At 40.3% G+C, this 25,343-nt stretch overlaps 1 protein-coding gene across 3 annotated transcripts; it reads left to right on the top strand.

Moving 5' to 3' along the window:
* The first annotated feature begins 41 nt into the window (after positions 1-41).
* Positions 42-23,583, top strand: LOC102799588 (AP2-associated protein kinase 1-like). Of its 3 annotated transcripts, XM_006788828.3 has the most exons (21): positions 42-1,082; positions 2,343-2,461; positions 3,670-3,778; positions 4,031-4,173; positions 5,258-5,379; positions 5,686-5,767; positions 9,665-9,797; positions 9,900-10,003; positions 10,313-10,395; positions 10,551-10,711; positions 11,196-11,317; positions 11,435-11,779; positions 12,050-12,195; positions 12,292-12,467; positions 12,550-12,639; positions 14,424-14,519; positions 15,440-15,547; positions 15,907-16,077; positions 17,154-17,261; positions 21,783-21,930; positions 22,046-22,478. In XM_006788828.3, the coding sequence occupies exons 1-21, from the start codon at positions 920-922 to the stop codon at positions 22,350-22,352; spliced, it is 3,036 nt and encodes a 1,011-aa protein (XP_006788891.2). In that variant the 5' UTR covers positions 42-919; the 3' UTR covers positions 22,353-22,478. The 3 variants fall into 3 exon arrangements, with proteins under 3 accessions (XP_006788891.2, XP_006788890.2, XP_006788889.2); XM_006788827.2 differs by having other exon boundaries at positions 15,919-16,077; positions 21,783-23,583; XM_006788826.2 differs by having other exon boundaries at positions 21,783-23,583.
* Positions 23,584-25,343: the final 1,760 nt, after the last annotated feature.

Genomic DNA, 25,343 nt, shown 5'->3' with positions numbered 1-25,343 from the left:
GGGGAGGCTGCAGCTGCGCTCTGAACTACAATACCCATAATTCCGTCCGCTCGTCAACAGCAACAGCTAGGATGTTGCGATAACGGTGGAAGCCAAAGATTGCTGTGGTTGCAGAGATTGTACCGCTGGGCTGAAACCTCTGTCTACTGTTTTGGTAGATGTCAGAGTCTGTGATTACATATTCGCAGCTATAACTGCGACAGGCGGAGGCTTCAGTCTACTGTCGATTCGACGCTTGTTTGTGTTGATGAGAGGCTTCATCGCGCTAATGCGTTAGCCAACTAAAATCATAGTTTTTTTTATTTATTTATTGTAAATGGAAGCAATTAAATAGCAACACAGTCAGCTAGCTATGTGGCAACAAACGGTCGCTCCACTTGGCTGAGGATGGAAATATTTTTGCTGGCAACGCTGTCAGACAAGTTACACGTCGGTTACATCGCACCCGAAGACATTATCTTCAGAGGATAACCTGGATAACCTTAACGTACACGAAATGTCATAGCGCGTAAGTAGCTAGCATTGAGCTAGCCTAAAAATGGCTGGACGAGATGGAGATGGACCGAATGTTATCGCCGTCAGCAGCAGCCGACCGTGAACAGCTGGATTGATAGCTAAAGAAATACTTTCTCCGGAGATGCTTTAGCCTCCTGGGTGGTGTAATTCACTTACATAACAGTTAGTCGCAACGGCTCTAGCTATCACCAACTGTCTTGATCTGGCAAGCAAATGGGAAATTTGCCACCAGAAACCTGAGTTCTCACAATATTATATATCATAAAGGCATCACTACAAGCTCCACATAGACTCGTTAGGGTTACAGCCTGAGCTGCTTTATTGTCTATATCACTGCAATAATTGTGCATACAAGGACCTACAGCTCATCTGAAGCCGCAAATACCCCTGTCATTTTGACACTATGAGGAAGTTCTTTGATTCCCGTCGGGAGTTAGTCAGCTCCGGGCCTGGTTCTGGAGGAGGAGGGAGCAGTTCGGGGTCCAGCCACGCAGGCGGCAATTTCATTGGACGAGCCTTTACTGTCGGGCGACACCAAGTCACTGTTGAAGAGATAATTGCTGAAGGTAAGAAAGGGTTGCAAAGACCAGATGATGCCATTTGTTTGTTTGTTTTGCCTGTTCTCTTGTCTCCTTCTATGCATGTCACAGTATGATATGTGTCCTGCATGCCCAGTACATGGGTCGCATAACAGAGATGCAACCTTGTATCATTCCCACAGGAATAATGGAGCTGTGCATCTATGTATTTCAGGTACATAAAGGCTAAACATAGGCAAGCTACTTTATCCAAACTGTACTCTGACTAACACACATGCATACAATTTTCTTTTAGCTCTTGTGAATCAGATGAGTGATTCAAGCAGGTGGAGATGTACCTGATGTCAGGCATATGTGTGATTTCTTTGAAATGAAAGGTTTACTGTCAAAGAGATTCTGTATTCAAGGTTTTTGTAAGAACAGCCATTGGCAGGAAAACGTGGAACATCAGGATAATATAATGGGTGCTGTATAAGAGGCCTGAAACCTGACCACTAAAAAGTAATTTTAACAATTATGTTAAACCAGTACATTTAGTCTGAGTGTGCATTTCTAATGTCCAGTAGCGAGTGAATAGGCTTGTGTGAACATTAGCTGTGTATATTCTGTTGTAATGCTTGCATTAATGTATTCTTAAAGTCTCTTGTCTAACTTAGACACCCCTTTATTCTACCAGGAGCTCTCTGAACCAAAGACTGCACAGTATCTATGCTTTTAATCAGTTCTGTTAGGCTGCCAGCTACACGGCGAGTGCCCAGTCTGCATATAATACAAGAATACAGTGCAGGACAGCTCATCGCGATGTCAGCTTTTACTGTAGTCACATAGATGCTCCAGACGTGGCTCTAAACCCTCAAACTAGACTGATGCTCTTGCAGATGTATAGTACCGTACTGCCATTACACATGATGAGCAAAGGATGCAATGTAAGCTGTGATGTCTGCCTGAAATTGATGACTCCACAGCTAAACTCTGCACAGCAAATTTGTGGTCTGAGCTATACCAGATGGTTAGGCCTCAATGTAGGCCTCTACGTAAACCCCGCAGCAATGACATGACTAATAGATATTATGCTATAAGGCGGTGCCATTTGGTGCTGATTGTGCTTTTTGATGTAAGAATATACATGGATAGGAAGCTCGACAGTTGCTGAAGAATTGAGGCTTAAAAATTAGCACGTCTGCTAAATGTTCAAAATCATGGCATCCTGATAAGGTTCATACGATTGATGTTTTGATTTTATTTTGAATGCACATTTTAAATGTGTCGTTTCTCTGCATCATGCAGGTGGCTTTGCAATCGTGTTCCTCGTGAAGACAAACCAAGGGGTTCGTTGTGCTTTGAAGAGGATGTACGTCAACAACGAACACGATCTCCAGGTCTGCAAGCGCGAGATTCAAATAATGGTGAGTGACTGAGACTCAACATTTCTCTACAGACTTTCACTTTAAGCTGTCATGGTTTGGCATGCTGGGTAAAACCACGTAAGGCAAGCACAAAAAAGTCCTTCAGAAGAAATCCACAGATGCCTCATTCTGTCCAGAATAAGTAAGAGCAATGCACACCCTGCAGCAGGCTTGTTGGGATTGTTCTACCACATTTGCCATCCTGGTACTTAGTGTGCTGTTTTTCATTTGCCTTTCATGGTTTGATATAAATAACCAGATTAATGGGCTGTTTATTTCTTAATGAATTGTTATTTTCTAAGCATTTATTATTGATAAGGTATATTAAAAAAGGATGGGTGTTTGACACATCTCTGATCACATGAAATAACATTGATCTGCATATTTCTGCTATAAATATGTTATACATAAAGATGTTTACATTACTCTAAAGTAAAGATTTCTAGGGAATTGATATATTTAGTATATAAACAGATATTAATGCCATGGTAGCCTACCACAAAATATGAATAGTCTTGGGTCTTCGAAAGTTTGACAGCATTTTTGATGGCTATCCTGTATTTGTCTTTGATGTTAGAGTCTGTATAGTTTTCCATTCAAGACAGCACTCCAGAAAGAACCAAGGAAGAAATATATGGCAACAGGTGTTCAAATTATTAAAACATGGCAGATTGTATCATTAAACAAACACTTCATAGAATTATTTTCATCGTTGGCTTTATTTTGCTTCTGAAGCCAACTGACCTGTCTTCCCCATGTGATGTTTGTGTAATGTATGTATGGTCGGAAAGGTAAGACGGCGCTGGCACGGCTGGCAGCCTTAACTCAATTTCCTTCGGGATGAATAAAGTATGATCAATCAATCAATCAATCAATCAATTAACTGACTCCAGTATTCCCAGTGAAGATGGGGGTTCCCCAGCATTCAGGGATTTCGTCACATGTCAGTCTTTCTCGCTTTGTGTCTCGCACACTCTCATTGAGACACACAAACACACTCATACACAAGCAGATGGTGCTTCACCTGGGCTGTACTACTTGACATTTTTTTTATTACATAATAGAGTTTAGATTTCAGCTCTCCATTGACACTGCCCCTGCAGATGAACGTCTCATACTACATCTCAAAACGCTGACCTTATCGAATGAATGGGTTAGCTTCCTTTTATAGAAAGAAATGGATACATTTTGTGCTTGTGTTCTTGCAGAAAGATCTAGTTGGTCACAAGAATATTGTTGGTTATCTGGACTCCAGTATCACAGCTATGGGATCGAGGGACGTATGGGAGGTGCTTATACTAATGGATTACTGCAAGGGTGAGTGCTGAAAGGGAAGTGAAATCTCATGCCTTGATTATTGAAAGAATTTAAATTTCTGTTGGCCTTTCAATTTCAGGATGGATTTGTTAGAGTGCAGTTGTGCTATTAAATGATCAAAACAAGCTTATTACACGATAAGTCTGAAAAATATTGTGATAGAACATGCAGAAGTTAAGGTAAAATCAAATACCTCTTTAGTTAATTTCCTCTGTTTTTCAATGTGCTGCCTAATTGGATGGTATTTTGCAGGAGGTCAGGTGGTCAATTTAATGAATCAGAGGCTGCAGACTGGTTTCACTGAAGCTGAGGTGCTGCAGATCTTCTGTGACACCTGTGACGCTGTTTCTCGTTTGCACCAACGCAAGACACCTATCATCCACAGAGACCTTAAGGTTTGCCACTGACACTCACTCTAAAACTGCAGCAGTTATCTTTTTCTCTGTTTTGTTTGATTTTTTTTTCCACAAATGAACAACTTCCAGTCTCAACTGGAATCAGGATAACTGCTATTGGCTTTTGCATAAAGTTGCTGTGTAGCTTGGCTTTCTTTTGAACCTTTAAAGCTCAGGGTTGGGTGCACAGGAGCAAAGTCAGTTTAGGCTCTATCCCAGCTTTTTGAAGTCATATGTGAACAGCCAGTAATTCACTGCTATGTACCCTCTGCTTTAAGAAAGAACAGGTGGCCAACACCTACTTTCAAGATACTCCCATCCTGGCACTTTCCTTATCTAAACCACACTAGTGCAAAAATGTGTTCCAGGCAGATTATTTTGTGGAGTGTGCGACATGTCAGAGGAAAATGTGGAAAATGTTCCCTGACTCAAAAGAATTTGGCATTAATGTGAGAAAATGGCCTAGATCAAAGTATAAAAGACATTCAGAGTGGCTGTTTGTTTTAATAAAAATATTGATCGATTCATTCATTGGTACACAAGAGGACATGCACAAATATATAGAGCTTTTAATATTTTACTCCATTTTTAAGCACTATGCTGTGAGTCAATTGATAAAGAGAAGAAAAAGGTAGTTGTCAAAATACTTCAAATAACTTCCACTCAGTCAGCAGCTGCATAGCTGTCTCATTAGTCTCTGGTTACTGTCACTCAGTAATTATATAGAATTATATGGACTTCAGTGTATTACAGATTTGCTTTTGATTTTGTTGTTGTTGTTTTTTAGTGACAAAACCTCAAAAATAATGTGTGACAGTTTTTAGAGCATATTGAGAGGAACGTGCAAGTTTTGAACGTGGCTTCAATCTGAAAGTCATAATGTGAAGGTGTAGATTATAGATGCAGTGCACCTTTATTATTATCTCAATCTCAGATCTTGCAAGAAACAAAGGCCGTTATTTGACTTGGCAGTGTGGCTCATCGCTTACTGCCAAATTATTCCTTTCACGATAAAACCCTGTATTGTCCTCAAAGCAAGCAGCCCTGCACGTCACTGTGTGAGTTACGTCTTGTATGTCTGCAGGTGGAGAACATCCTCCTGCACGATAAGGGTCATTATGTGCTGTGCGACTTTGGTAGCGCCACTGACAAGTTCCAGAGCCCTCAGACTGAAGGAGTGGCTGCTGTGGAGGAAGAGATCAAAAAGTTTGTGCCTCTTTTCATCCTCAACTTTCATTCATTAGCACATCTTTTAGGTAATGTGGCACAGAAACTGACTGCATTTTTAAATTCCTAAGCAGCTCCATTGTTTTGTGTTTTTTCTTTATTTTATTATGTTTTTGAACTTTCTCAGTTTTTCACCGTTGTGTGGAATTGAAAGGTTCTGTTTTTAGGTTTAATTTGTGATATCTGAAAGCAAAACTCATTTGTTTGCATTTATAAGCACATTGTGCTAAGCAAGTTATTTTTTTCAATGCCTCACTAAAAATCTGTAGCTGTCCTTTATTGCAGGTATACCACCTTATCATATCGTGCTCCAGAAATGGTGAACCTCTACAACAATAAGATCATCACCACGAAGGCAGACATCTGGGTGAGTGAAGATTGCAGACTGCTGTGATATTCATGATGAGTTAATACATGCAGCCTATACTTGTACCTGGTATAAATCTCAACTTAAATGTAATGTTTGGCTCAAACTACAATATTGTGCAAAAGTCTTGAGCCAACCTCTCATTCATTTCTATTTTGCTTCCAAGGAGCCAGACTTTTTTTTGTGTGTGTGAATCATTTAATCATTTTTTACTAGCAGCCTGTCACAGAAAACACGTTTGTTTGCAAAGCTACCGAAGATAACGTTCGATAAACGATAAAGTTTCACAGGCATAAAAGAGTACTTTATGATTCCTGCAGGTCTAAAAAACTAACTAGAGAAGATGAACAGTATCTGAAAGACGTGTTCTTAAGAAATAGGAAAAAAATCCTGCATAAACTTGACACAGGACCTGAGAGAGGCATCTTGCTCTTCAGTCGATCCATTTACTATTCACTGAAGTTTCAACAGAAATGGAAAAGTGCTGTCATGAAGCTTTTCTTAAGGTAAGGAAACTGGGAAAAAACCTGAGGTATACCAAATCAGGGCTCGCAAAATTTCAAAATCCCTGGTAGCCCTTCGGGCAGGGACTTTTCAGTTTTTGGTAGCCCAAAATAAATTTAAGTAGCCCGAATAAAAAAGAGAGCAATTTTTTTCATTGATGCCTTGTTTCCTGTTTTGTTTCCTTTACAATATTATACATTAAAGTATACTATTGTAACGGAAACAAAACAATCAAAAAAACACAAATTACAACATTGTATAAAAATTACAATCATCAACTCAAATACTTGGTTCTAATTGATCAGAAATTTCTATGAACTTGTAAGAACTGTGTAGGACATGAATCAGTCTGTGTCAGATACTGAATTTGAAATTTCCACTGAAGTCACGGGTAAGAGGCAAGTGGAACCAAGATCGAGGCCATTTGCTTTTTGAAGTTTGCAAAGACTGTTAAATTGTGCCAGTGGTAGTTCACTCTTTGCAACATAGTACGCTGATCTAAACAGATGTCTCGGGTTTATTTTTAGTATGTTATTTGCAATTGGTGTTGGTTCTGGGAAAGATATTGCAGACTGAGCAATAATGCATTTCTCATGGGTTCTAATGGGGGCCTTTCTTAAAATTACTGGTCCCAGTAACAAAGGCGCTTGTCGACTCAGAAATCGAGGGAAAACCAACAACACACCCGGCAGAACATTATGTTATTTACACGGGTCCGCATGTGCGCATTCGCTGTCAAAATAAAAGACGCGCACCAGGTAAGAAGTTGCAACGCGCGTTTGCGTCCATATAAAAGGCTGTTTTTGTCCGCTAGAGTGGGATTTTCACGGCACATTCTGCACCACATCTCTGTGCGTTCATCATTTGTTTGAAGCCAGCTCACCTCCTGCAACCACTTTTCCGAGAATACGCGCTTCTTTTGTGGTTCGGACTCCTTCTGACATTTCTTTGGAGGTGGAGGAACACCAAAGTAATTGCTTAAAGGAGCTTCTTCGACATCTTTAAGAGTTCTAAACAAATGTCTGTCCTCCTCCAGAAAATCTTATGTACGCAAACACGCGTTGCAACTTCTTATCTTGTGCGCTCTTTTTATTTTGACAGCGAATGCGCACCTGCGGACCACTAATGTGTAGACCTGGTTATTTAGCTCGTCATATTGCAGCCACAGAAATTCTTTTGTCCATGAAACCATAAAGCTGCACTTTCTTTTTGCCTTATAGTCTGATTTGTCATAACTTTTCCGTTTTGTGGTAAGCTTTTCTTTGGCTGTCACTTCTTCACCCTGACCTGTCTTATTTGTCTCAGCAGAACTAAAATATATATCCTGCTGCTTTTACACATGCACTCACGTAACGCTCAGCGATTCTCTGCGCGATCAACCTCTCACACGTTTAAGCTTGCTGCAGGAGATTTCACTTGTCATGTTTGCATAGTAAGCTAACGATTGATAAGACGATGTCAGAGGAATTGGTGCGCAAATTATCATCACTCACCAATCAGTGCTGTCGCTCTCTATACACAGTTCGCGCGATTGCAAAGTGAAAGCAAAAAACAAGCGCAAATTCTGGCTCACCGATGCCAATGACATAATTACCCAGATACATTTCCGAAAGAATACAAAAGCATTGACATATCTTTTTCCTTCCTATTGCTGGGCTCACACTGTGCGATTTTTGGCCCATTTTGAGCCGATTTTTGAGTCGTGCGACCGTTTTGGCGATCGGCCCGATTTTGGCCTTCATCGTGCGTCGTGCATCGTGTAGTATACGTGGGGTAACGAGAAGCCATTAACACCTCACGACCAGCTCCCGATCATCAATCGCTTGGTCGTGAGGTCGTGAGGGTGTCGCCGCAGTTTCTCACACTGCGCACGCGCAAACACAAATGTCAGCGAAAAAGACGGCGCAGCACAGCAGTGCAGCGTGTGATCTGGACACAAGCGATGGAGGCACTTGTAGAACTTTGGAAAGCTCATCCGAGCCTTTTCGATGTGGCCTCACAAAATTATCACGACCACAACAACCGTGAAAATAGTTGGATGGACATTGCTGCTCAATCACAGCTGCCTGATCAATGTTTTTCATTAGCAATTTAGCAAAGTTGATGGCGGTGGTGTGCGTGTCTGTGTGAGTGAAAGACAGAGAGGGAGAGCGAGCGACAGAATTTCTGTTATAACCTTCATTTTATGGACGCACAGTGTGAGCACTCGGGTCGCATCAGAGCATCGGGCCGTTTAGTGTGAGACCTGCATCGTGACCTACGAACTTTTAACCCCTGCGAGTCAATCGTGCAGTTTGAGCAGGAGCTGAATCGCGCGACTGACAAAATCGCACAGTGTGAGCCCGGCATAAGATAGCCCGACGGGCAGGGCAGAGATAGATTTTGGTAGCCCGACTGGAGAAATCGCTAGCCCCGGGACGTCGGGCTAGCGATTTTGCGAGCCCTGCAAATTACACAAGAACTGGACTGAAAATCAGTGGCAATAAGTCTGATGGAGTAATGAATCCTAACTTGAACGTTTTAGTTGAAATTATTAATAAAAAGTATGGAAGAGGTCAAGAGAGAGGTACAACAGTGAGTGTCTACAGCCATCCGTAAAGCACAGTGGAGAATGTGTTTGGGGTTGAATTTCTGCCAGTGGTGATGGAGATCTTGTCAAAATTGATAGAATTGTAAAATGCAGAAAAATACCATCATATTTTCAATACCAGCTGAGTTTAGTCCAATTTCAACTGCTTGAGTTTGTCAGCATGACAGTGATTCCAAACTCACTGCCAATGTAGTAAAAGCATATCTGGTTAAAAACACAATGTAACACTATCAGTCATGGATTGGCCTCCCCAGATCACAGACCTCAACATAATAGAAGCAATGTGAGATCTATCTGACAGAGAACCAAAAAAAAGGCAGCCAGCATCCAAAGAAGAACTTTGAATGTCCTTCAAGAAGCCTGGAGAACTGTCCCTAAAGATTACTTAAAGAACTTGACTAAGAGACTTCAGACTGTGTTAAAGTGTAAAGGTGGTCATACCAAATATGAACACCTTTGGTTTGAGGCTTGTGTTTTTTCCTTATATACTATATTTCTGTGTATGTTTGCAGTTTCAATAAATCATCGCACATATTTCTCATTTTCCTAGCAAAATTTTAAAGAAATAAAGGGGTGCTCAAGACCCTTGCACAGTACTGCAAGTTTGACATTATAGCCCAAGATTAAACACGTCTTAAAGAGAAAAATATAAAATCTCTAGGTTTGTGAAATAGCTATGATGTTAATACACAAATTTGTAGTGCTATCTCAACTGGTGTTTGGATGGGAAATACTTTCTTATCACCGTATTTGATTAATTATCTTCCTCTCCTCTCGGGCATGCATGTGGTTGTCTTCTCCAGGCACTGGGCTGTTTGCTGTACAAGCTGTGCTTCTTCACTTTGCCCTTTGGTGAAAGCCAGGTGGCCATCTGTGATGGCAGTTTCACTATTCCAGATAATTCCCGTTACTCTTATGATCTTCACTGCCTCATTCGTTAGTACCGCTTACATTTCAGAAGCATAAATTTCATATCTACTAACTGACTGGTGTCTACCTTGTTGAGACTTTCATTTTTATGTACACGGTATGTTTCAGGGTACACGCTGGAGCCAGATCCAGACAAGAGACCAGATATCTACCAGGTGTCCTATTTTGCTTTCAAACTAGCTCAGCGGACGTGCCCTGTTCAAAATGTGAAGGTCAGTGCCTCTTGGCACCAGAAGTAGTCAAAATATTTGGATTTGCTTGACTTGTCTCATCGAGACTCTGCTATGGGTTCTCTGCCTGACCTACATATGGATACAGGCCAGTTGTCACGCTGTGGGAGGAAGATAAGCTTGGATTCTTTATTTTCATAGAGTGTAAAATACTTGTTAGTCCTGATGATATTTTAGTTAAAAACAACTTTTCCGTTTTTGTGTGTGAAACATTGATTTTCTCATTGCAGATCTCTTTGTAAAATCTGTGCAGACTTCATTGTAAAGCCTTTCCTTTTTTTCATAAACAAGAATTCTCAGATTCCTTCCAAACTTCCTGAGCCAGTCAAAGCTAGCGAGGCTGCGGCAGCAAAGAAGAGCCAGGCTAAGCCCAGGCAAGCATGACCTGCTTTCACTGTGTTACCATTAAAGCTGTAGTAACATTGTAGAAGTAATTAGGTATCATCTGTATTCTGATACTCATTAATAAATTATGTTAACACTGTTGCCATGATTAACAAGAAGGCCAACATCCTCCCTTTGTTGCCAGACTGACAGATCCAATTCCCACCACTGAAACCTCCATCACCCCTCGCCAGAGGCCCAAAGCAGTCCACACCCAGCCTGCTGCTGGCATCTTACCCATCCAGCCTGCTGCTCTGACCCCTCGCAAGCGGGCTAATCTCCCTGTTGGTGCAGCACAGCCTGTGGGTACGTACAGCACTCTGTCCTTATTTTCCTGTCACAGGAAAAGAAAACCAGTCTTTTGAATAAGGATGAGAATAAATACAGGGATGTCACTAATCCTTTGTGTGCACGTTGAATACCTCAATTCTCAACAAGAACAGCTCAAATAAACAGGTGAAGACTCGTGCAAATTAAAGTTATCTAACCCAAACCCCAAAGTGATTATGAAATGATTTTCTCTGCTTCTCTTATAACAATGCTTCAGGTACTGTAGGTTCTTTTTTGTGTGATGAATCACTTTGATGTGTTTGCGTTTAATAGACTGTTTAATCCACTTTAATGCATTTTGATGAGCGTTATATCGTTTTTTTTGTTGTTGTTGTTTTTAAATTCAGATAAACTCGTTTGTGTTGCTTCACATTAGGTCTTTTGAGCATCTGTGCAAGTATTCAGATCAAATTGTCTCCACTGACTAAAGTAATGCGCTCTTTTGTGTTTTTGTCTGCAGGAGTCAGTTTAGATCTCTCTCAGCCAGCTGCAGCTCTTCAGTCACAGAAGGCTCAGGCTTCAGCTCTGCCTCTCATTCAGTCACAAAATAATTCAAATCAGGCTGCAGCTCTACAGAAGCAGGTTCACTGACCACTGTGTCTTCTTTTTTAACAAAGTAGATTATAAGTTGCTTTTATTCGCAGATCTACTGTTTTTGAGTGACAGTTCCTTTCAAATGTTAAAATCTTTGCATGTTAGGCTGTGCAGCCAGCTCCAGCTCCAGCTGCAGAGACAGCAGCACCAGCAGCAGTGGCATCACCGGTGACCAAAACTGACATCCAACCACAAGCACAGCCAACAGTCCAGCAACAGACTACACCCACCTCTGTTGTGAGCTCAACCTCCCAACAAGGAGCACAGACCCCATCCAGCCCAGCCCCTCCTCAGCGCCCAGCTCGTCGTAAGCAGGCCAGCCTGGCTCAACAGCCAGAGGCGCAGCCTTCCCCCAGCAAGCCTGCAGTATCTCAGCAGCAGATAACTCAACCGTCAGCTGCCCAGGCTCAGCCTGGCGATACTGAGAGCAGCCAAAAACCAGCTGAGACAGTAAGTGGCTTGCTGGCAAACATCTAGCTTCAAACAATGCCTAAATACCAGCACTGCAGAACTGTCAACTTCATCCTTTTCCCCTTAATCTATGTGTGGTATGTCCTGATCTAAAGTGTTTCTCTGTCTCATCAACCAGAGACAGTTCAAAATGTGAATAAATGTGTTGTTTTTTTATATTCTTCCTCTTGTAAACACAATTAGCTGTCTTTCTAAATTAAATAGTTGTTGATTTTTGATATTTTGGCTTCCTTTGCCTCTTTTGATCAGACCCCACCTGCTACTCCAAAGACAACTGAAGAACAAAGCCACCAACGCACACCGAGTGACGCCACAGCTCCTGCTGTTTCTGCAGTTCCAGAGACCGACTCCTCACAGCAGCCACAGGGAGCTAATGAAGAAGCAGCTCTCAATCAGTAAGTGTCACATTTTCTTCAACAATATTCAACTACAGCTTCTCCTATTTGGTTTATTTATGAGGTTTTTCTGCTGTTGTTGATGTTTACTTTCAGATCACTTCCGTCTCAGCCAAATCTTAGTGATGCAGTACAGGACCAAAGTAAAACTGTTCCTGCTTCTGGTGCCACCACAAACACCCCTACACAGCCAGCGTGGAACCCCTTTGATGATGACAACTTCTCCAATCTCTCTGCTGAGGAGTTTAAAAGTGATGCCAAAAAGGCTAATGGTAACATCTGCATGCTAATGTTCATGTGCAGTATTTTTAAAATAGGATAAACAATGAATGACAGAGACTCTCCTTTTATCAGACCTAACCCCAGATACTGAAACAACGGCCTCAGAAGAGTTGATACCAGGCCTTCAGGCCTCAGCTGTTGATACCACCCCACAGGAAACTGGTATGTGAGTTTTTACACTTAGATAGTTCACATAGTTTTTATTCTGTGTGGTCTAAGTCAACGTTCCCCAACCTTTTTTGCGCCACTGACTGGTTTATGTCTGACAATATTTTCACGGACTGGCCTTTCAGGTGTCGCGGATAGATACAACAAAATAAAACCAAAAAAAGAAGATTTATTCATAACACACGGGAAAAGACCCAGGGAAACCAAGTTAACGATAAAAACAATTAAAAAAAGAACTCCTGAAAACCATGAATTTCATACCCGAGCCTCAACTCTCGCACCCGGTACTGGTCCGTGACCCGGGGGTTGGAGACCGCTGGTCTAAGTGATCCTTGATTGCTTAAATTTACTATTATAATCTAAACTGTGATAATAAAAATGAAAAAAATATAAGCACGTAATAAACTAATGAAACAAGTAGATACAAAATATGAAGGTGATCTTGTCAAACTAAAATGATCTCATTGTACTTTAATGCTATCCTTAATAAATATAACAGTATCAGGAAGTTTATGAACAAGAGACTTTACAATAATACAGAGAAAACCCCAACAATCAGAAAACCCCATATAAGCCTTAACTTAGAGACAGTGGGAAGGAAAAACTTCCTTTTAACAGGAAGAAACCTCCAGCCTCAGGGAGGGGCAGCCATCTACTGCCACTCAGTAAGGGGTGAGGGGAGGGAGACAGGACAACAGACACACTGTGGAGAAGAGCTAGTGTGAATAAATGAATCTTGATAATTAATCTTATGATTGTCATCATATCATCTAACACTAGCATGAGTTTATTAAGACCGCTGTAGATGATATTTACTGTTATCTATACTATGTTTTTTCCCTCCTTTTGTTCCACATGAAGCTCTGCACTATAAAATCTGGAGGAGAAACATTAAAAGTAAACCTCTTAATGCGCCTAATCCTATAATCTGATAGCTTTAATGAGCTTTGGAAAACAACGGGGCTGCGCTGTAGTGTGTGTTAAACTGGTAACTAAGCTATGCTGGCTCTCTTTTAACTTGGCTCAATCACTGTAGTTAACTATCCTGAAAACCTGACCAGCTCCAGTGCAGAGTTTTGGTTTTAAAATCAGCTGTGCTCATTTTATTTCAACGTCTTCACTAAATCGTGAAGCTGACAGAATATGTTGTATATAAATACCTTGGCCGTTACAGTTACACGAACTGTGTAACTGTCACTTCGCTACGGGAAAGCGTTCAGCTGATGATGTTCAGCTGATGATGTCTGAAAGTCTGTTGTAAACTATGTTTGAAATTAAACATCACAGATTAGATAACTGATTAGTCAGGTGGTATTTATGAAAGAGAAATAGCTGTGAATTAATATCACAAACAACTATCGTGATTTCTACGTCCTTCATTGTGGGATAAACAACAAAATAACGGAATCAAAACGATGTAAAGACGACTCATTCATCGATGAGATGTTCAGACCTGACCTGAAACAAATATTTATTTTATTATGAAATAGTTTTCTAAAGCACCGCTGATCATCTAAAGGACACTTTTACTTCATGAGACAAGTCAATTGTTTTTTAATTGTGAAACTAATAAACAGGTATTGCACTTAGTAAGGTTGGGTAAGTTTATTAGCCTCAGTTTTAAAGCATGGTTGTTGGATCTGCTTTTGAATCAAATTTGCACTGGAGCATAATCAGGCTGTTTTCCTTTTGTATTTTTAGTGTAATTTTCCAACCTTATGTCATGGATTATAAATCTTTTCTTTATGACACCTCTCTGCACCTCCTCTGCTTTCTAGTTGAAAGACCAACATCCATTCTTGATGTGGAATCAGGAGCCTCGCTGCTGGCTGTCCCTGATCCTTTCCATACCCTCGAGCTGTCAGATGCACCAGGTAAATGCCTGTCTTTGTGGATTAGTATACTGCTTACATATGTGTGAACTGTTATTTCTAAATTTCCTGATTTGTTTTAAGTAGCGAGCCCATTCGCCACACATGCCGATGCCTTTTGCAATATTAAAGAAAATCAGATCAGCATCAGGCTTACCTGGTAGCGTACATTCCAGCAATAGTACTTGCTAGGCATGATGTTCTCAGGTTGTGTGTCCATCTATGCCCTTCTCCTGAACCCAGTAACAGGCAATGGTTTTTAATTTTTACACAACAAAACACTTTAGCATTATATTATCCAAATATATTGTTTAACAAAATTATTAGACCACCACCACAGGAAAGGTCTATGCCCCAGCTGCCCTAAATTAGCAGTATTGGTAATTACCAAATCATCTTTTATGTTTCTGTAATAGTTACACCAGTATGTATACAAGCTCACTAATATAAATGATATTTTTAATGCCTAAATGTATTTATTGATGTTAGTATGAATTTACAAATTTATTGTTTTACACAAAAAGAGAAGATTAAGATGCCAAATTACAGTTATTTACTTAGGGCAGCAATTTCTAGCCTGCCTGCTTAGCGCTGTACTGGACTCTGACTGTTGTTAGCCCAACCTACTGCTTTTGAATGTAAGGACAGGGTAAGAAGGTTGCAGAACAGAGCTATACCCCCAGATAGAAATTACAAACTGGAACTGAATGGAATCCTTGAAAGTTTTAAGTTCGAGCAGGCTACTTGGTGAAGGTGTGCAAGCTTCTTTTATCAGTAAATTCTTCAGTTTAGACAACATTGAACTCCGGGCAATGTTTTGAGCTTTGTGTGAATGCCTGTGACTTAACATCTTTACATTTTTGACACAGTTGTGCTTAAATATGTCTCATTTGTCTCCCTCTTATCTTTCCACTGGGCTTTAGAGAAACTGATTGAAGGACTCAAATCTCCAGACACATCTTCACTCATGCTTCCTGACCTCCTGTCATTATCCGATCCTTTTGGTGGGAATGTGGAAGAGTCTGCAAAAGGTGTGTGTGTGTGTGTGTGTGTGTGTGTGTGTGTATTCAAGTTTCTGTGTTTAAAAATGCATCAAATACATGGAAAGGTTTAAAAAAAACAAAAACAGCAATTAAGGCGTTTCAGATATTATAGTGTAACGCTATTTATAGTTTTCCTTTCCATTATTTAAAAAACCCTATAAATAAGAAGAGAGAAGTTTATTTATATTTACCTTTGTGTATAACTTCACACTTGGCTCTTTTAATGTTTGAAAGTAGTAGAAGAAAACTCACTGACAGGCTGTGCATTCATCTGTTTACTTGTTGTCAGTGAAAATTCAACCGTAACAAGACCTCTTCCTCTGTCCACCTGTCCTGACTTGTCTCAGATCCTCTCACAGCAGACGACTCTCTCCTGGGCTGCTCTCTGATCTCTGGTCCGTCTGCCCCCCTGGCAGCAAGCAGTGCAACTTCCTCTGTGTCTTCTGCTCCCACCTCTGCTGCCTCTGCTTTGGATGATTTCAGCCTGTTGTCTGGAGACTCCACACAGCCTAAAGCAGGTAAGGAACTCTGCCAGGGCTGAACTGAAAGCAGCATTACCTATGACCTGCTTACCGTGATCTTTGACAGAAACCTTTCTGTATTGTGGGTAGCGGCGTTTTCCTTAGAGACAACGATGTTCTTTACCATCTCAGTCATGCGGCAGACTGAGCTCTGCTGTCGAACACTAGCTGGGAAGCAGAAGCCGGCATCTGTTGTAACAGTTCAGTGCTGCAGTCTCTTCAGTTAATTATCCTGCAAGCTTTGCAATTACCACAAAGGTGCATGTTTGGTCTTATTTTTGCTGGCTAATTAAGAATGACACTTTAGCAGAAAAGCTAATGTGGATGTTGCAGCAGGCTGTTGTCTGGCTCCATGTAGCCTTCTGCTGTGCCTCTGTGTGGGAAAAGGGGAGGCATTGAAACCAAATGACCAAAGAAATCCTCACCAAGTGGAGTTGTTATTTGTTTTCTTATTCACCATTCAGAAAAAAGAAATTTTCACCACTGGGTGGCATCAGAAGCACGGCTTAACAAATCCATTTTCATTCAAAATGTTCTCAACTGGCCTCATGTGTTTTTTGTTTTGTTTAGTTTTTTCCTGTTTGTGTGTCTTGTGTTTCACTTAATCTTTAAAAGTTAAAAATGAAGGCAAAATAAATAATCTGTGGAAATGTTCTCTATGTCACAAAGTGAGAGCTGTACAGCTGTGGTTTAGTTTTTCGCTTCTCGGCTGGTGAACAAAAGCCTTCGACTGTCGTTGACAGTGCCAGCTTCAAATCACAGCCTGACTGTGCACCAGCTGCATGAAAACAATAACTACTGGCCTCTCCTCATAATATCTTATCAAACAGGCTTCGTGTCACTGGAGAGCAGCAGATACGTTTTTGTAGTAATGGCTGGTTTTTTTCTTTTTTAGAACATTTTTATCGTAATGAGGAACGATAATGGCTCGTATTATCACTATTGTCTTAAATTATATGTGGAAGAAGCAGCTACACTATAAAGCCCTTATAAAATTATTTTCCTTAGAGCTACTTCTGGTTTCACTTCAAAGGTTTTCCTTTTTGGGATTATTTGGCTTTTATTTTGTGCAGACTCGTCTCTCCTGATCTCAGACTTCGAGTCCCAGCAACCCAGCGCAGAGGCTGGTACAGAGGATGAGTTTGATCCTATTCCCGTCACAGGCCGAAAGAATTCCCAAGGTATGTCTTTACACTCTCCTCTAGGAAGCACAGGATGGGAAAGATGGTTCCAGAAAAAAATGAATCGCAGTGATATTTACTGAGAAGCAGACCAGCTAGCTGTATTATTCTACATGCTCAGTCAAAGTAATGTTTGAAAACCTGTAGAAGGAAATGGGTAAATTCAGCCCTCTCTTTCTCTTTTCTCTTTCTTGACCTCTCTCCCCCTTGCTTTGATTGCTTTATGTGACTCCCGCTCCTGCGCCCCTCCTCACCTCTGTTTGCTTGTATCCGTCTCGACCCCTTTGCCTCCCTCCCCTCCTTTTTTGTCTCTCGGCCAGTTTCAGGAGGCCACTCGCGCAGTAACAGTGGCGGCTCTGAATCCAGCCTTCCCAGCTTGGCCCGCTCCCTGCTGCTGGTGGACCAGCTCATCGACTTGTAGGCACTCTCCCCCCCATAGAAGCTGTAACACTGGATTATAGACTGGCATAGCATAACAGCGATCAACACTGTTGTCATAGCTAGCTTCCTGCACCCCTTGGCTGTCATCAGCATTGTAGTTGCTGCAGTAGAAATCACCTTTCAGTGCTTTTTTCCATTCCTGTCCTTTCCACCATATCGATCCAATCATCTGGCCTATCTTGACTTCTCATCTCTCACCTTCACCATCATGTTTTATCTCCTTGCATCATGTGTTGTGCATTCTGGAAGAGTGGCCAATACGCAAACGTATCATCATCATACTTTCTAAAGATGAACCATTACACCATTTCTGTCAATCAGGATATAATACAGCTGTCCAGTTTGTCTGAAAAACACTGCATTATTCCTTATAGCAAACTATAGAAGATCATTGTTGTAATGTATAATAAGCATAGTTCTAAGTGGTTGTAGTTATAATCGTGCGCAAGTGAATTTGTCGTCGTTTGCCTTTTTAAATTCTCCTCCCCAGATTTATTTGCACATTTTAAAGAAAAAAAAAACATGCAGAAAAAAAATTGAGTGACCATTTATTCAAATGAGGTTTATTCCTGTAAAAGCCAAACGTCTTTGAAACTTAGTCATGTAGCCTGATTTGCACAGTTGCAGAAACGTTACCTCTGTCAGAGCTATAGGAAGGTATAGCTTAAAAATTTAAAGCTGCTATAGATTAGGCTGAGAAACATTAAACGGTGTTACAATCTGGAAACCAGACAGCCATAACCTCAGTGAAGTGCCATAAAATAATAATAATAATAATAAAAGAAGCAAACTGCTGGATTTCTGAAAGCAAAATGACAACGTCACCACAAACCTGAACTTCTAGCAAAATACAGTATGTCCAACCACACAGTGAGAGCCAGCACGCGTTCTTTTATGCTCTTATTTTGAGCTTCTTCGTATTTCTTTTTCTTTTTACTTTCGTCCTCAAGGCAGGCAATAGATAGGGTTGGAATTAAAAATGATAAAACAGGATCATTTATCTGTGTTAATAGCAGCGTGCCATATCGATAGTAATGCATGTCAATAATTTGAAAAATCAGCAGTAATAGGATATAAAGTAGCAGTTATATATAGGCAGAGCATACATGACTATTCATATCATTTCTTGGCACTAACGCATCATTTCACAAATTATTTTCACATTAGCATATTCATTCCACATTGTGCAATTCCTTCTGCGTTCCTTATGTTTGTTTACTCCTAATTTGTGTAAATAGATATCTGCAAATCCCTGCAGGCTCCTATCCAGGCCGTATATTATATGAAGTCATTGTCATAAAGCTTTACTTGTGGAAAACATATTGCTTTACTTGTGAAATCTCTCTCTCCCTGTTAATACATGTTAATATTATAGCGTGTTAGAGAATGAATGTAAGAAATAAATATTAGTCTATAATACAAAATATATCTATGATTCTTAACACCGTAATCATTCAATAATATTGAAGAATATATATAAATATCTCATTCCTCTTTGTGGAATTATGTGTTAAGGAAGTTTTTTTTCTTTCTTTCTTGGTTCTATCTACTCAATAATTGTCAGTACATTGAAAATGTATAGATGATAACCCTAGTCTGTTCAGTCTGAAAGGCCAGACTGAATCCTATGTCTTATTCTATCTTCGTGAAATGAAAGTGAGCCTGTGTTCTGTTTGTTTACATGAACTGATGAAGGATTATATTTTTATTCAGAACAGTCTTCTTCAGAGCGGGAGTTGATGCGCTTCATTTGAAATTGTGCTTTTAAAGTCGTTTCTTTTTCTTTTCTTTTTTCTTTTTGTTTTTGTTGCTTAGCCGGTTTTAGTGGTCACAGGATTCATATCAAAAAGCATGGCAGTGTTGTTGAATGTTATGTTCATGTGTGTTGGTATACAGTGTTATGACGTGTGTGTGTGCGTGGAGTCCAAATTGTTGGCTGTGTTTTTCCAGTAGCCTGTTTGTGTTGATGTTTGCTGCAAATATGACGACGGTCACGTCTCCTCTGAAAGCACAGGCCCCGACCCTCCTCCCATTCTAAATTCTCTCAGGTAGTCAGAGCTACATTGCTCTCTCCGAGAGCTGGAAATGTACAGTATTGGCTTACTGCTCCCTGTCTCGTTGTCCTCTGGAGGTCTGCTCTCCGTATTGCAGTTATTGAATTACAGATGTGAAACGTGTGAGGGGCTCTGTGAAGTGTGGAGAGGTCTACTCTGCCAGTCTGCCAGTCTTACAGTGAACATACTGCACTCCTGCTGTAGCTGTGGCTCAATTATCAGACAGCATTGCTGTCATGAGTTAGAAAGGATCAGCTCTGTAGTCAGCAATATTGATGTGTCCGTAGGGTCCGATGAAGATACTTGCTTCCGTGTACCTTTTACTTGTTAAAAAGTTATTTTGTAAAGGACACTCTAAATGTCCTGATATGTTTGTGCAAGATCGAATAAGAAGACCAGAAGTTTCATGCTAGCAGTTTTAATTACATACACTATATCGGCTCCTGTGTTATTTCAGTTTATCTGTCTCTGCCCCCAAAATTGGAAGTGTTTTGAGTACATCAAATTTTTGGTCCCCATAAATCTGCAGGAAAAAAGAGGTGGAGGAAGCCGTTTTAAAAGCAGGCGTAATGACTGCAGGTCAGCTTGTGTTTTTGAGCAACCTCTTTACGATCCTTCCACTGAACAGCTCAGTCTTTTGCAGTCACTGTTTGAACCTATGCAACTCCCGAGCTTTCTCCCTGTAGCTGCCAGTGTGCCGTTGAAATCCGTGGGAAGACACAAAAAAAAAAAGCCAATCGAGACGATTCCTTGATGTGAAACAGAAGCCCCTCTTTTATTTTGTTCTTCTTTTTTTGGTCATTTGTTTGTTTTCTCCTCTCTTGTTTTTGCCGAAAGTGGCCACTGCCCATTACCTGATATTACTGAGTGTTTTGAGACGCCTCCTGTCATTAGGGCCCAATCCCGCGTCAGAGCTGTGATATTGTGTGCTCCTTCTATTTTTGTGAGATAACTAAAGAATTATAAAGGGATGGCAAATAAAGTACAAATGTGAATGTCAGCTTGTCGAGTATTGATTCTATGCTAATTGTGTAAGTGGTTTATAAAGACTGCATTGTGTTTATTTATCCTGATATTTCTATTTTTGCTCAACTTTTTTTTGTTTCCTATAATGATATCTACCTGAAGTAAAGGCTTCGAATAGGATTTTGTATGTAAATAATCTATTAAATGTGATGTTATTATGTAGGAGGATAGGTTTAAAGCATTAATAAGAATCTCCCTGGGAAACCTCTACTCAGGTAAGACGAAACAGCAGCTTCATGCTCGATTTAATTCTCGGTCATTTGTCTATTTTTTACAATTGTTTTTTTCTTATGCCACGTTTTCTGTGATGGTCTTGAGGCCGCTTAATAGCTCCATTATTTGTTTTTTCAGTTAATATTTTTATATGCATGCTTTTAAAGGAAACTTATTTTTAGTCTAACATCATCATGGAGGTTTTCAATTACATAATTATTAATGTAATCATCCATCTTTAATCAATAATGAATTTTAAAGGAGCAATTAAACAGCAACAGTTACGCTTTCATACACTGTATTACATAATTCCAGTTATTCGTGATACAGGTCTGACAGATCACGCTGGCATAGCTGAACATTTTTGTGCCCTAGCACATTTTCTTCTTTACTCTCCTAACAAGTTTTTGACTTTTAACATGCATCAGATAACTTAGTGTACATTCATTTAATAAAAAAAACTTTGAATTAGAATTCATTTTATGAATGCCTGGCCACTGTGATTTGCACCAAAGCAGGTGAAAAGATATCCTTGAAGTTTAACTAAAGTTTGTGTTACACTAATGATCAACTGTTTCCTTGATTTTTTTTTTTTCTCAGTGTATGTTGCACCATTTTGACAATACTACGATTTTTGTCACAGGGAGCAGTTTACTTGATTCTTTTTAAATTAAGCATCAATTTCTTTTCAATATAAAAATAATAAGAAAAGAAATGTCACTGTGTTGAACAGCTCTCGTGCATCAATCTCCCTAGGTGACCTTTCTCGTGTCTCTTCCTCATACAGACCTGCAGAGGGAGCCGAACAGCAATGAGCTGCGAGCCGCCTGGACAGCAGCTTCTGTGCAGCTCGCAGAGGAAAAACAAAAGCTGAGAGTCCAGCAGAGGACTGCATCATGTGTCTATGATAAACACATGTTGCTGACAGATGAATGGTACAGTCAACACCACACCAGACAAACTCCTCGCACCAGTCTTCATTTCACACTATTAGACCAAGAATCCCAATTCCAGCCTCCAGACAGCCAGTTTGCCTCTGATGTCTTCCAGCTGGCCCCTTTTAAGACTCCAGCAAAAGAAACTAAGGTGGCGTCTCATAAACCTGTTGAGGTGTCTGATGTTTTCCTCCAGGCCCCGTTTGGAAAGAGGCAGGAAACCACCAAAGAAGTTCCTATCAACACTTGTGTATTTAAGTCTGGTGCACAGCAAATCCAAGCCAGCAAACCGCATCATTCAGCCAGAACGCCATTTTCTCACGTTTTTCAGAATAGACGAGCGGCTCCAGAGACGCCTTTGCTTCAGCAGCCGGTGGCCGTGCACCGGGTCGTCTCCAGGATCGGTCAGCAAGCCGCCGTAGGCTCAGTAGCTGTGGGGCCGTTACATTCCTGGACCATAGGGGGTAGAGCTCTCGATGACCCGTTTACCGCCGCACCATTTCAGCCAAGATGTTCTCAGGAGAAACCCTGATTATATAATCATCTTTAAAAAAAAAAAACAAAAAAAACAATTAGGAGCTTTTTTTTTTTGCAAGTAATGAAGAAGCCAACATATAGTTCAGTGGCAGTATTACTTAAATCTCTGGTGTGATTCTACTTTTGAGATTATTGTTGGCTATTTAAAATAATTGAAGTAATCCTTAAACCAGTTCATGTTAAAACTTGATGTTCTACCTCAGCCATGAGATCCGTCTTCAGTCTGAGAACCGCAGTGCATCACATCAGCACTTTACAAATAGTTTGAGCTTTGGCTAAAATGGTCATCGTTCATGGATCTGTCACTGACAAAAGTTAATTTAAGTTTTTTAAGGAAATCCCTCCATGTGTCACATTTTGAAAGGAAAGAAAATCATGAGCATTTTCTAGCATTATAGAAAACACAAACAACTTCCATCTAATACAGTAGGTGCTGTAATTGTAAGTAGTTGTGTTTATAATGTTGTTGCGGTTTACACCTTAGTTCACATTTAGAATACAGATTGTGCCTTTGTTTTCCAAAATGACTCAAAGCTGGTCGACAAACTGACTTAGTGTTCCCACTGACACTAAATCTTTTGCTACAAACCAAAGAAATTCTACAAAACTGAATATTTTTTCATATTTGCTGCTTTCAAATGAACCGAGTTAAAGCATTGTAGATTTACTAAACCTGCAGCTGCACGTTATTCAGAATAAAGTTCCCAAAGAATGAATTGATTACTCACAAGCTACCCCTGTTGTTCCCAGTTAGTTCCCACTAACTGCTGTCATTATAGCACAGCCAATTTTACAAGCTCCTTATAATGATCTTTAAAGAAGTTATATATCATATCTGTTAGTTTAAATCATTGGCGTTTTATGTGTTTGTAGAAACTCTTAGAAAAACCAAGTTCATTTCCAATAAACTGCTACTTCAGTGAGTTTTTTTTTATGGTTTACAAGATTTTGTTTCCAGTTTTGCTTCACACTTTGGCAAAGATGTGGACTTTTTTATAAACCATACTGCCTTTGCTGGAAAAGTATTTTGTTCATGTGTAGTATTTTTTTGAATCTATACTATCTGATTATTAATACTGGACATTAGGAAATATCACCAGTGAAAATAAATGAATTATGAACACAATGGAGATCTTTTTATTCACTGCTTTGACAAACAATGGTCACATTTCTGTTCTGAATGTGTTGTAAGAGACATAAGCTGAAACTATTAAGTTTTTTTGTCTGACTCTGTTTGGATCGTCCAGATTTTGAAGATTAACCTCTAAAGATTTATATAGCTGACGGGAAATAGATAAGCACGAGAGATTTATTATAAATTAGCTCAAGGCTGTGTGTAAGATGCACCGTGGCTCATAAATCTGCATTACTGGGGGTGATTAAGCTGCCTGAAGACACTCACTGCCATTGTTTGTGCAGCCAAGGTAAACAGTAGCACTAGCAAACCTCAGCAAAAGCATAGTTCTCCATTTATTTTGACTGTTTTTAAAGGTATGGGGGAGAAAGAGCTGCACAAATACTGCTGCTCCTCCTCACATTGATGGCATAGGTTAATAAAAAAGACAAACACTCTCCCCTGTATAGCTGCAAACTGAATGGTGCCTGAATCTTTTTCTTGCTTTCATGTGAATTCTTTGCCAGCATTAGGATGCATAAACACCTTCTTCCACATCTCCAGGTCATCATGGTTGGATTTTGCTTTCACTTCGGCAGTTTGCTGCCTTTAATCCCACTGCCTGCCTCTGCTTCTGGAGGTTTTCTTTGACACGCCTCCATGAGCTCACTGCTCACAGGACTGCAAGTACTCCTGCGCGTGTCTGCGAAAGCATTTCCTACTGGTGAAAAAAACTGAACAAAAACACATGGAAAAGTTACATTAGGATTTATTTTAGGAGATCTGAGTTTAATGAAAATCAGCTGACCGGCTGCTCTGGATTGTTACATAATGCATTTTCCTCTGTCTTTTGTTATAGAGAGCCACATCTCAACCGAAAAGCAAATCGGTGAAAATGTGTTGTAATATGGTTTAACCTGTCGCAACGATATACACTAACTTGCCATTTTATTAGGCACACTGAATAAACGGCTTGTTAGCACAAAAGTCAGCCAATCACGTGGCAGCAGCCCAACGCATTTAAGCACGTAGACATGATTAAGATGATCTGCTGATGTTCAAAGTGAGCAGAGCAGAGTGATGTAAGTGACTTTGAACGTGGCATGGTTGTTGGTTCCAGACAGGCTGGTCTGAGTATTTCAGAAAGTGCTGATCTGTTGGGATTTTCCCACACAACCATCTCTAGGGTTTACAGAGAACAGTCCAAAAAAGACTAAATATCTAGCAAGCAGCAGTTCCCCGCCACTATAACTCAAATAATCGCTTTAGAATCAAGGTATGCAGAAGAGCACCTCTGAATATGACACACTGCGTGCCACTCCTGTCAACTAAGAACAGGAAACTGAGGCTATACAGTTCACCCTAACCACAAAAATTCACCAAAATTGGACAGCAAAATGTGATGGTGTTGGTAATATTTTCTTGGACCACGTTGGGCACCGTAGTAAAAATCAGGCATATTTAAAACACCACAGCCTTTTTGAGTAATTTGATTTTGATTCCATCCCTTTATGATCACAGTATATCCATCTTCTGATGGCTTCTTCCAATAGGGTGGATGTGCAGTCGACAAGCCGTGTGATGCTATTGTGTCTGTATGGACCAAAATCATGAGGAGTGTTTCCAGCAGCTTGTGAATCTATGCCAGAAAAAATTATGGGGGGGTCCAACCCAGTTATTAGGGTACTAGCAAGCTGTACCCTACTAAATTGGTTGTGATTATATGTTCTGGTTTTGTAGTTTATTATAAATCCTTTCAGTA

This window comes from Neolamprologus brichardi, chromosome 7, assembly GCF_056152115.1.
Source record: "Neolamprologus brichardi isolate AB-2024 chromosome 7, ASM5615211v1, whole genome shotgun sequence".
Lineage (NCBI taxonomy): Eukaryota > Metazoa > Chordata > Actinopteri > Cichliformes > Cichlidae > Neolamprologus > Neolamprologus brichardi.
Note: the sequence above shows the minus strand (reverse complement) of the source record. Positions and strands in the feature narration are given on the sequence as shown.

What these genes read in the sequence shown, in the direction of transcription:
- LOC102799588 (XM_006788826.2), top strand. Translation starts at nt 920, where the DNA reads ATGAGGAAGTTCTTTGATTCCCGTCGGGAGTTAGTCAGCTCCGGGCCT. An exon ending in GTGGAGGAAGAGATCAAAAA is followed by an intron (nt 5,380 to 5,685) that starts GTTTGTGCCTCT and finishes CCTTTATTGCAG; the next exon opens with GTATACCACCTTATCATATC. An exon ending in TGTGGAAGAGTCTGCAAAAG is followed by an intron (nt 15,548 to 15,906) that starts GTGTGTGTGTGT and finishes GACTTGTCTCAG; the next exon opens with ATCCTCTCACAGCAGACGAC.